The sequence below is a fragment of the Salvelinus sp. IW2-2015 genome, linkage group LG33 (genome assembly GCF_002910315.2).
Source record: "Salvelinus sp. IW2-2015 linkage group LG33, ASM291031v2, whole genome shotgun sequence".
In the NCBI taxonomy this organism is placed as follows: domain Eukaryota; kingdom Metazoa; phylum Chordata; class Actinopteri; order Salmoniformes; family Salmonidae; genus Salvelinus; species Salvelinus sp. IW2-2015.
Genome location: NC_036872.1, coordinates 12,324,298 through 12,336,890, shown reverse-complemented (window position 1 = coordinate 12,336,890; position 12,593 = coordinate 12,324,298). Strand labels below are relative to the sequence as shown.

The following is a 12,593-nucleotide window of genomic DNA, read 5'->3' as shown; positions in this document are numbered from 1 at the left end:
GCATTGGATATTTTATATACATTATTTAAGCAGAGTATCAGATCTTCTCATATGAAAGGGTCAAAGTTCAGGGAGAGATTGGTTTTTCTGTTTCCTAGACAGGTTTCAAGTCTTCTGTCCTGCTTTTTCTCATCTATCCTCTGCAGTCACAAGATTATTGCCAATGCCTGGCTGCTGGTGCTGCAGTCAGACTGGCCTCCTCGAGCTGGGCATTTTTTCAGAAATTGCACATAGTAGGCTACTTCTATAGGAATTGTGAAGACATTTTCAGGAAGTTTTGGGATTAAAAAAGGGGTGGGCGTGGCAGGGGGCGTGGCAATGAGCATGGTCGGCTCATCAGAGCGGCTACATTTTAGAGGCCCCCATCTTGTCGGTGTAGAAGTGTTTGCATTTTTGCTCCATTTTCCTGCAATTCTACAATATTTCTCCATGGAGCTGTGAGAAAATGCTGCAGCTTTAAACCTAATTTCCTGCGATTCTACATATTCTGCCATGGAGCTAAAATAACATTTTGGTTTTAAAGCTATTTTGCTAAAATTCTATGCATTTTGCCATGGAAATGCTGTGTTCTTTTACTCAAAAATAATAACAAAATGAGTACTCAATTCTCCCTGATTGTCTGGCTTTTATATAATATTTTTCTCAAAGATTATATAATTTTTTTAATATATAGGTTCATTATCTTGTTGGATTGTTGGTCTATTTCAGAGACACTCCATAACTGGGTCCATCTCTGCACCCAAACCCCTCTCCTCTCTGAGTGACAAAAGGCCCAGCTACGCAGACATCAGCATGCCAGGTGAGTCCACAGAAACACCAACACTGACAACAGAGCTCCATATCTGGATCTCATTCGGTCCCTCATGAATAAAATGAGAGAGGAGTACTCTGTCACAGTCACTCATAAAGGAGGAAAATGGCTGCAGATATAACACAATTTCATCTTAGACATCTTAGTTCCTCCTAGTATTAAGACTGTCTGTGTTGGGCAATACAGTATGTGGATATATTTGTCATTTTTAAGTTTGGAGGTGCTTTGCGACCAAAGCAGTGGGGTGGGTGTCTTTAGCCCCTAAGGAGGCGAGTATGGAGTCAGCAGAGCTTCACGTTGACTTTGATGTGTGAGTTTAATAAAGCACCATAGAAAGTGTGGTGTCCCAGTGACTGGCCTCCCCCATAAATGTTGTCATACATATTCTAGTGGGTTCCAGGGCCTGGAATGTGAACGTGCTATAATGGTCATGCCCTCCGATGTTTAGTTAAATGTCCCTGTTGTTTTTTAACCTCATTCGATGGTACTTGACAGTTCTAGGGCCTGGAATGTTACTTTGATCCCTTGAGAATAAGAGGAAGGAAAAAAATCCCTCTTGCTTAAACTAACATTTTGAAGGGAATATGAAGTCACTATTTCAATGCAATGCAATGTTTCTGTTTCCTCACTTTGGTTGTGGGGTTGTCATAATGTTTGTGTGTTTCATCCTGTCACTGTCCTCTTCCCTCCACAGCGGAGCATCTTCTCAGGGGCTCCTCTGCCAGCCGCCCTGCCTCTGCTCTCCAGAGGGTGTCCAACATGGACTCATCGAAGGCCATGGCCATCTCAGGTATCACAAATCATGGACATATGAATAGGCCTTGAGAAATAGATCTACAATTCTTTTAAATGGTTGCCAGTAAAACACATGTTGTCGCTGGCAGTGAAGACGGGTCACTCACACTGTATCTCTGTCTGTTTGTGTGGTGGCCAGTGTCCCGCAGGAGCAGTGAGGAGATGAAGAGGGACATCTCTGCACCTGAAGGTGGCTCCTCCTCTCTGATGGCCATGGCCTCTGGTTCCTCCCTGTCCTCCTCCTCCCCCACCGCCTCTGTCACCCCCACCGCACGCAGCCGCGTCCGGTAATACCCTCATCAGCTCCATACCTTTGATACGACACATACTAATCCACTAAGTCCTTTTTATGTTTAAAACTATATTTTGACTATACCAAATGGGCTTTGTGGACTAGCCGGTCAATGGAGTCTGAATATGTGTGTTAATTCAAATTATTTTCTGTCCTCTCCAACGTGGTGTGTTCAGAGAGGAGCGGAAGGACCCCCTCTCAGCGCTGGCCCGGGAGTATGGGGGCTCCAAGAGGAACGCACTGCTCAAGTGGTGCCAGAAGAAGACTGAGGGGTACCAGGTATGTGTTCTTCAGTCAGAACAGACCGGTCAGGTCATTTCACCTCTCGGGTCGCTCTCTTTTGATGAGGATTTATTTTTTAAATGTCTCAATAGTGAGACTCTGGTGGGGTTTTTATAAGGTCAACTATCTGGAGTGATAATCTAATTCAATAACTTTGTCAGAATGTCCATTATTCCTTCAGAGGTCTAGTTCAGTTAATTGTTTTTTAAAGGCCCTCTCCGACACCTATGTCAGCGAATCCTTTATGCTCCCCTCTCAAGTCGTAAACCATTGTAGATGTTGTCATGAGGACTGTTGTCAGTTGTATTGTGTTGTCCTTATGGTTCCTCTCCAACTCTAAAGCATGTGACTGGACCAACAGTGCTTGGGAATGGCTTCAAACGTCATCCACAGAGGGAATAAACATTTGGCTACTATGAAAACTTTATTTATTGGTTGAATTTGCTATTTAGGGCACGTTTTTAAGACCCACTCTGTCATATTGAAACAGCCTTTTTTTATGGTCTTGGTTCTAGTGCAGAGAGTGACTGGTCATGGTTCTCCAGGAAGTGCTCCGAATGTTACACATGTCGTGCCAACTGCCTGTCAGAAAAGCTGTGAATTGCCCTGGCTGAGAGGAAGGCAATGAGATTCAATACATTGGGGATTCACACTATAGTGGGATGGAAACAAACCAGCTTAGTTTTTTAGGGGGGGGGTTCTTCTGTTGTTTTAAATGTTGCTCTTGCTGAGTAAGCAATCCTGTCAGGATTATGGTGTGGTGTTAAGAGAGCATCCAGTCAAATGAATCTGAGTAGACACATCATACTCCACTCAATCTTTATGACCTCTTCCTTCAGAGAAACTTGGTCATTCTGATAAAACAGTGTTTGTTCGTGAGGAAAAGAAGCCTGTTTATTTCTGACAGTATGGCCACAACAACCTCTCCCTCAACCGTCAGTAAAACAAAGGAGTTGATTGTTGACCTCAGGAAGCAGAGGAGGGAACATGGCCCGGTCCACATCAACGGGACTGCAGTCAAGAGAGTAAGCAGTTTGAAGTTCCTCTGAGTCCATATCACAGAGGACTTGACGTGGACCAACACCACCACCACTCTTGTCAAGAGGACGCAACAGCGTCTCTAGTTCCTAAGGCGGCTGAAGAAATTCGTCATGCCACCCCGGGTCCTCTCCAAATACTATCGCTGCACCATCGAGAGAGCGTCCTGACCGGTTGCATCACGGCCTGGTACGTGAAATGCTACATCCACGACCGCAAGGCCCTCCAGCGGCTGGTGAAGACGGCCCAGCACATTACTGAGACCGTACTTCCACCCAGCCAGGACATGTACTCGAAATTCAGCCTGAGGAAGGCCCGCAGCATCATCAAGGACCCCACACACCCCAGCCATGAGCTGTTCACTCGCTTAGCGTCGGGCAGACAGTATCGGAGCATTAGGTCTGATACCAACAGGCTCAGATACAGTTTCTATCTACAAGCCATCAGACTGCTGAACACTCGAACTGGACTGACCACATGCTTGTACCAGGCGCACCGGTTTGTGTCAAGAAATGCAGCGCTGCTGGGTTTTTCACGCTCAACAGTTTCCCGTGTGTATCAAGAATGGTCCACCACCCAAAGGACATCCAGCCAATTTGACACAACTGTGGGAAGCATTGGAATCAACATGGGCCAGCATCCCTGTGAAAGCTTTCAACACCTTGTAGAGTCCATGCCATGACGAATTGAGGCTCTTCGGAGGGCAAAATGTGTGGGGGGTATACTCAGTGTACATTCTCAGTGTACTTTGGTGTCCTCAGTCTACATTGATGCTACACACACATCTCAACTGCTGCTACCAGACTCTTATTAGGATTGTTAAATGCTGCACAATTTTAACACTTGCCGCCAAATCTCCCCTTGCCAAAACACTTCTAAATGACGGACTATAAATGGTGCCTTCCTGTAATATAATTATGCTAAAATGTTTTCTATTCTACTGAGCCATTACTTTGTTCGTGTTCTTATCTTTTATTATTTCTTATTGTTGCATTGTGGAGAAGGAACCTGCAAGTAAGCATTTGGTTGGACAGTGTATACCATGTGTATCCCGTACATACTGTGTATCCCATACATACTGTGTATCCCATACATACTGTGTATCCCGTACATACGACTAATAAAACTTGAAACTAGTAGGAAGATGAAACAACGAGGTGGTTTTATTATGTTTTTTATTTTTTTATTAAACTTTTTCTCCCTTATTTCGTAATATCCAATTGGTAGTTCCAGTCTTGTCCCATCGTTGCAACTCCCTTACGGACTCGGTAGAGGCGATGGTCGAGAGCCGTGCGTTCTCTGAAACTCGACCCTGTCAAGCCGCACAGCTTCTTGACACACTGCTCGTTTAACCCGGAAGCCAGCCGCACCAATGTGTCGGAGTGAACACCGTCCAACTGTCGACCGTGTCAGCATGCATGTGCCCGGCCCGCCACAGGAGTCGCTAGAGCGCCATGGGACAAGGACATCCCGGCTGGCCAAATCCTCCCCTAAACCGGACGATGCTGGTCCAATTGTGCGCCGCCTCATGGGTCTCCCGGTCGTGGCCTGCTGCGACACAGCCTGGTCTCAAACCCAGATCTGTAGTGATGCCTCTAGCACTGCGATGCAGTGCCTTAGACCGCTGTGCCACTCGGGAGGCCCAACGAGGTGCTTTTAGGACCAATGTCTGGGACCCAGTATCTATTGGATTATCAATACAATACACTTCTGCACCCTACATGTCTTTACACTGTACCTTTGCAATACAATAAAAAATGTTTCCCCTCTTTCTGGCAGAACATTGACATAACAAACTTCAGCAGCAGCTGGAATGACGGCCTTGCGTTCTGCGCTGTGCTCCACACCTACCTGCCTGCTCACATCCCCTACCAGGAGCTCACCAGCCAGGAAAAGGCAAGCCTATTTCCTACTGTAGTGATGATAAGTAACAATGTGTCATAGAACTGTAACCAAGTTTCCATCCAACCATTACATGTGGAATATTTACCTGATCAGAAAAAGTCACGACAGGGCTCATGGAAACAGGAAGTCGGTACAATTTCATACATTTTCGACAGACGATTGGTTCGTTCGATGTGGTGGGATCTTTTTGTGTGAGTATAATTATTTGAGAAATGTCGGTGGAAATGCCAAATATTTACTTAATAACCATCATATTGAAGTAAACTTGGAGTCACGCAATGATATGGGCCTACCACCACGGCAGGGAAAAGCATTAAATGTTTATAGACAGTTTATAGGCAGATTAAATAAGTTATATTCATGCTAATTTCCAATAGGCTCAATATCGAGGGTAGGCTATTATTTTGAGTTCTGGTGACATGATGATCGGTTCTTGGCTGCCAATTATCAAATAAAATTACATTGCGCTTATCCATATCTCATCATATAATCATCCCCCTGTCCACTTTATCAGCGAAGTCTAGAGATCATGCGCCAAAACCAGATTGTGCAAGTTTACGTGAGTTGAAATTGCAATGGAAACCCATATAACTAACGTTTTTTTTTTCGGTACATGGGAACTTAACTACAAACGTCATTTTTATCTGCACTACATCATCAAGCACAGCCTTTCATCCGCAACAAGTCAGTTTGATGGAAACATCTCTGGTGGGAAAATGCACATTGTTTTTATGCGGATTTTAGAATATATTTGCATGGAAATCTGTTGCCAATTGGATGGAAACTTAGCTATTGTTTAATCTTTTACAGTTGTCTCAATCTGTCATCAGGGAGCTTTGTAGTGTGTGATTGTGTGTTTTTGTCTCCCGATCTTTAGAGACGAAATTTCACACTAGCCTTCCAGGCTGCAGAGAGTGTGGGGATCAAGTCCACTCTGGTAAGATTCAAGTGAAAGATGAACTGAACTGTGAATAACAGAGGTGTTTTTCACATGAACATATTAAACATATATCTGACATGCTTAGAAATCCAGTTTTTCTAGAGAATCTTTCAGACTCATTTCACCTTAAAAATCACCGCACTGGCACATTGGTGAATTATGACCTGCTATTGTATTGCATATTCAGGATGGTCATTTTTTTGTGTGGGACTGAGGACTGTACTCACAGGCTCTCATAGGCAGACTCCTGTAGAGAAGATAAATATTTTAGATTAAATACTGCTCTCATCGTGCATATGTGCAGACTTGTAGCTATTTTAGTCCTTTTCACAAAATAAGTCCTCACATGAATGTGCATTCAAGAAGTATTCAGACCCCTTCCCTTTTTCCACATTTTGTTACGTTACAGCCTTATTCTAAAATGGATTAAGTCAAATGTGTTCCTCGTCAATCTACACACAATACCCCATAATGACAAAGCGAAAAAAACGTTTTTAGGAATGTTTGCACATTTATAAAATAGTAAAAACAGAAATACCTTATTTACATAAGTATTCAGACCCTTTGCTATGACACTCTAAATTGAGCTCAGGTGCATCCTGTTTCCATTGATCATCCTTGAGATGTTTCTACAACTTGATTAGAGTCCACCTGTGGTAAGTTCAATTGATTGTACATGATTTGGAAAGGCACACACCTGTCTTTATAAGGTCACGCAGTTGACAGTGCATGTCTGAAGCAAAAACCAAGCCATGAGGTTGAAGGAATTGTCCGTAGAGGTCACAGACAGGTCCCCAAGAACGCAGTGGTCTCCATCATTCTTAAATGGAAGAAGTTTGGAACCACCAAGACTCTTCCTAGAGCTGGCCGCCCGGCCAAACTGAGCAATCGGGGGAGGCTCGGTCAGGGAGGTAACCAAGAACCCAATGTTCATTCTGACGGAGCTCCAGAGTTCCTCTGTGGAAATGGGAGGAAACCATCTCTGTAGCACTCTACCAATTAGGCCTTTATGGTAGAGTGGCCGGTCTCTGAATGTCCTTGAGTGTCCCAGCCAGAGCCTGGACTTGAACCCGATCGAACATCTCTGGAGAGACTTGAAAATAACTATGCAGCGACGTTCCCCATCCAACCTGACAGCACTTGAGAGGATCTGCAGAGAAGAATGGGAGAAACTCCCCAAATACAGGTGTGCCAAGCTTGTAGCGTCACACCCAAGAAGACTCGAGGCTGTAATCGCTGCCAAAGGTGCTTCAACAAAGTACTGAGTAAAGGGTCTGAATACTTATGGAAATGTGATATTTCAGTTTTATTTTTATTTTTTACATTAGATACATTTTCTAAAAACAAGTTTTTGTTTTATCATTATGGGGTATGGTGTGTAAATTGTTGAGGGGGGGAAAACACGATTGAAACTATTTTAGAATAAGGCTGTAACGTAACAAAATGTGGAACAAATTCAAGGGGTCTGAATACTTTTCGAATGCACTGTATATCGCTGCTACCCATAGCTAGGTATAAAGCTGGCTCTGTGTGAGTTGTAAACTGACAGATTTGTTGTACGAGTTCAGTTAGATTCTGTAAATGGAAACCGCAAGCTCTAATTTTCTGAATTTATGCCACAAAAGCACATTTCTGACCACAGTTAATTCTAGTCAGGCTGTGGAAATCTGACCTAGACAAACAGCATGTTATTTCAAGTTTTTTGTTTTTGTTTTACCGACATCTCGATATATATAATACAAAGATGAACAAATGGCACAGCCTTTTGTCTGGGCATGATGTAGCTTAATGACAAAGACCCTGTTTATTCAACTTGGTGTCATTCTCTGTTTTGCAGGACCTCAATGAGATGGCCAGTACTGAGAGACCAGACTGGCAGAGTGTGATGACCTATGTCACAGCCATCTACAAGTACTTTGAGACCTGATGTGATCTGTCCACCCAACATGGCAAGCACAACCTGCAGTCCAGCCTGCTAGCTCCTCTGACCTCAGCGCACCTCCAACACTTCAACTCGACATTCAACTCAGCTGTTATGCCTCACTTCACTGAGCCACCCTTCACCCCAACACCCAGCCATGCCGCACACCGGCCGCTCTGTCTCTCGTCTAGACGCCTTCTAGTTTGAGTCACCATAAGAAACGTTCAAATAGGCTCACTGTTGACTTCCTAAAGCTAATCATGGTTATTTCTATGATGAACAGTCTGGCATTTTTCACTGACACATTTTTAGTGTGATGAACACAGCCTAAGGGCACTTCAAGCACCTGTTCAGGGCCTGCTCTGTTTGGGATGCTATTTTTACTCTTATCCATTACTGGATAACCCAGTTGAGGTGATCCTCAGTCCAGATTGTCTGGTTAAACCAATATGATCTGATCTTCGATAAGAGCCTGCAGATCTACTAGCTCTACTCTCCGTGACCAGAGTTGGGGAACATGCTACAGACTATACCAGCCTTTGTGCCTTGCACCCGGCTTTGATTCTTCTAACCAAGTGGTTATCCCAAATGTTTAAGCCAAACCATACCCAGTGTGCAGTGTGTCCACCCTAGTAATCATGGGACACATTTTCTATGGAAATCAGACAAGGCATTTTTTGCTCCATTGTCTTCCTGACCCATTGAACACTGTGAAGGGGCCTCTTCTATTATGGATTAAGTGCCTGTTTGATTTACATCGCTGGAGATTTACTAAGAGACGGTTGGAGCAAAAATTGCTAAATGAAACGTTTCAATGCTCCATGCTTGCATCTTTGGAGGAATCTAAGTGAAGCTTTTTAGAAGTGATTCTGCAGTTCTATGAACACTAGCTATATCATAAGGGAAAAGCTGTCAGGTGCTCTCTTGGTCACCTGTAAGATTCAAGTTACAATTGAATGTGCTTTTGGACTATTTTTAGGAGAGGGATCATTGCTACGTTAACATAATTTGTTTTGCTAACAGAGACCAACTAATAGAAAACAATGGGCTATACAGAACCAACACAATGTCTTTCAGTGATTGTTTTCTCAAATAGAACTGTCTTAATCCTGAACCAAAAAAGTCACTTGCTCAAGTGTCCTATCTATGTGAAGTCAAGGGCTAGACTTGCCAAAAGTCCTAGCTCTTGGTGATTTGATTGTGGTAAATGTTTCCCCAGCATGTTGAGTCTCAGGGTTGGATGTTCTCTTGTTGTCATCAATCATGATAGGGGAAGAGTTTTTTGTCAGATGCAGAATGCATCCGTTTTGCTGCTGGAGCCAAATGTATTAACACATTGTTCGTTTTGACACATTACTTCCACCAACAGCAGACTGAAACTCCCAGGATTGGTCACAGTCCAGTTATCTTGAACTGTAAGATTTTTGTGTTATTAGAGACTCTGAGCTCAACAATGACTAAGTTATTGTGTGTGTAACCTAACTCTGTAACTTGATATACTCCATCTTGCTAGTAACATTTAACATGGGGGGGGGGGGGGTGCAAATACTAACTACAAGAAATGCACAAGGAACTCATAGGTACATTTTATATTTGAGCTTTCTTCGTGTTATCACTTGCCACCCAATTGACTTTATTGATAAAGCTGTACTAACACTAATCATGTGTAAATCAATTCTATGTAGTTTACATAGTCACCAAGAAAGATGTTGGAATGAAGAATGACTGCGTTATGTTATTGAGCCTCTGCTTATTAAAGTTTGTGTGGGTTAATTAGCATGGTTTAATCCACCGTGGAGTGTAGTGATGCAAGTGTTACAAATGTTAATGTAAACTTCATATAATGTGAATCTATGACTTTTCATCACACTGCTGCACTGATGTCTCTCCTAAACTCATAATGTATGATGACGATTTGCCTTTCATGTGGTCCCAACCACACTCCTGTATCATTTCAGAATGGTACAGTATGCAATTGATACTCCCTCGTTGGCGTACCATTTTGGCTTAGGCCCCCTTACAGCTATGATCTAACACACTTGCATGTGACCATAACTTTGTAGGGACAACATTTTTCTGAATATATTTAAAAGCACATTTGCACCTGTCTGCTTGACAAGCCACCTCCCCCCCAGCTGTACAGGTGCACTGCATGGTGTTTGACAAAAGCACAACTTGAAACACAAGTGCTAGGTTTTTTGTGTCGATCAGTGTGGTTGGCGAGTAAGACTGGGCGGTTAAATGTTGTGTTGGTAGTCCTTTGTATGGATAAATACTCATTTGTGAGAGCGCATGTGCTGTTATTATTATCATTATCATGTACGGTATTTACTATTGAACAGTGAGCACAGTATGTCAACTCTAACGAATGTATTTATGATTCCCATTGCTATACTGCAACCCGGTCTTAAATTTGATTTGCATAGGATCCAAACACTAGTTGGTCTGCAATTATTCTATTATGTGAAGCTTCTCTGCGCCTTCTTGCCAAGTGTTAAAAATGGAATCTCTTGATCATGTTCCAATGGACATTGGTATTGATAAGTGGTCCTTCATGTTGTGGTCTATGAGGACTGAAACCTTGCCCTAACATTCTACTCAACTGTACAGTGTAGACAGAATGTAGTTGGCCTAGTAGATAATACAATGTGTTAAAATATCAGGATGATACCATCTTGACATATCATCACCACTGAAGAACATTGGTCTGGTTTGCTTGAGTTCGTTCAATAAGTTGCTCATATTTTCCATGGCTTCTGTATTTCGCTTTGCATTGTCTTCCATTTCTTTCTACACTACATCACAAAAAATGTGAAAAGAACTTAAAGCATGTTTTTATTTTTACGGGTCCGTTAGAAGTTAATTCTGTTTACTTGAAAGGTTGAGTTTTTCTAAGCTGCATTCTTTTGGTTATTATTAATGGTGCCTTTTGCCTACAAATGTATGTCATTCTTGCCAGAGTTTTACTTGGTAATAAGGAGGCCAAGAGACCCATGTTTCCTTTTGTCTCATTCTGTCTCTAAGTCATGATTGCCACTATATTAATTGCCAATGGAGTATCTTGAAGCAAAATGTATCCTGTTGATTGGGTAATGATAATATCAAGAGTGTGGTGTAGGGAAGTAAGCCAAATGCACATTATGATAATCAACAATTCGGCAAAAAAATCAAAAGGCTTATCTGTATTTATATTGTTTTGTTTTGCAGACCAGTAATATTAAAGAATCATTGCAACAGGAATGTGTTATGTTTTGTGAAGGCATAAATGAATTTGCCATGTGGTTAATTCAGTCATATCCTGCTTTTAATAGAGTAAGAGGCTATGATTTAACTGTTTTACTGAATGTATTATCAGATTACCGGTCTGAAGTTAATGAAGGCACTGATAAACAAAAAGCATTCCTTGCTTGTGAAACAGGCAACACTAATATTAACTCTACTCTGTAGGGCTAGGGCATATTAAAACTACTGGGATAATTTAGATCAAATTAGATTGTGATGAATGAAGTGTTTAATTCAGTCTGCTAGCCTGTGGGATCTGGAATACAGCAGCAGCCTTTGTTCTGATAAAGAGCGATATATATACTGAACAAAAATATAAACGCAACATGTAAAGTGTTGGTCCCATTTTTCAAGAAGCAGATTAAACAGCATGATCATTACACAGGTGCACCTTGGGCCATTCTAAAATCATGGGCCACTCATGATCATTACACAGGTGCACCTTGGGCCACTCTAAAATGTGCCGTTGTCACACAACACAATGCCACAGATGTCAAGTTTTGAGGGAGGATGCAATTGGCATGCTGCTCAGGAGTATTTCTGTATTTTTGTTCAGTGGAATGATGCGATAAGACCCAGATTCACCCAAATAAGCTGTTTCTCTATGAACTGTTTGGTAAATGTTGAACAGATAATGATTTGAAGGTTTTAACAAAAAAAAGTATATTTTATTGTAAAGACAGGATTCATATCAAAGTGAAGGCCTCAGTAATGGTGTATTATTTTAGTTTGCACACAATACAACACAAGTCAGGAGGATAATATGGAGATTAAAAAATATTCTGATTTAAGACCTGAATATTTCCAATATGCACAATCAAATGTGAACTTTAGCCAGTGATCTCATTCCCAAGTCTTGGGATAATATCTGTTCAAATGTCAAAGATGAAGTCCTTAGTCTGTAAAGTCTATTACTAACATGGCAAATATTACCAGATGGGAAGATAGGTTTTACAGTGTATACCAGATGAAGAGCTCAATCACAATGCTTTCCCTTCCATGTGTTTTATTCTGAATAACAAATCAGCCAAAACTTTTTTTTTCTATGTTAGGGTTGTGCGGGTCAGCTGTTTGTTCACCTGAACTCACCACCAGTTGCTAATTTAACGCAATGCATGGTATATCTGGTTTTCTGCAGTGGCCATACAGCATTTACTTTGAGATGGAGCCTCCAACCATATTTTCAGATCAAGCATACATTGGCTTTAACCCATCTACAACGCCAGACTATATGTGATGAAGTGAAGGCCTGCAGCCTACCCTAAAAGTAAATTAATGCTTGATCTGAAAATGTGATAGGAGACTCCATATGTGTGACGCAGTGCCT

At 42.1% G+C, this 12,593-nt stretch overlaps 1 protein-coding gene across 3 annotated transcripts in view; it reads left to right on the top strand.

Annotated features, from left to right (window-relative positions):
* Window positions 1-11,224, top strand: part of specc1la (sperm antigen with calponin homology and coiled-coil domains 1-like a) — a 30,277-nt gene extending 19,053 nt beyond the window's left edge. For all 3 annotated transcript variants that reach the window (XM_023978526.2, XM_023978525.2, XM_023978524.2), the window contains exons 10-16: window positions 709-799; window positions 1,506-1,601; window positions 1,746-1,893; window positions 2,075-2,177; window positions 4,998-5,114; window positions 6,001-6,060; window positions 7,901-11,224. In XM_023978526.2, coding sequence (XP_023834294.1) covers window positions 709-799; window positions 1,506-1,601; window positions 1,746-1,893; window positions 2,075-2,177; window positions 4,998-5,114; window positions 6,001-6,060; window positions 7,901-7,990 — 705 coding nt within the window. In that variant the 3' untranslated portion in view covers window positions 7,991-11,224. The remainder of the gene's footprint in view (window positions 1-708; window positions 800-1,505; window positions 1,602-1,745; window positions 1,894-2,074; window positions 2,178-4,997; window positions 5,115-6,000; window positions 6,061-7,900) is intronic.
* Window positions 11,225-12,593: the final 1,369 nt, after the last annotated feature.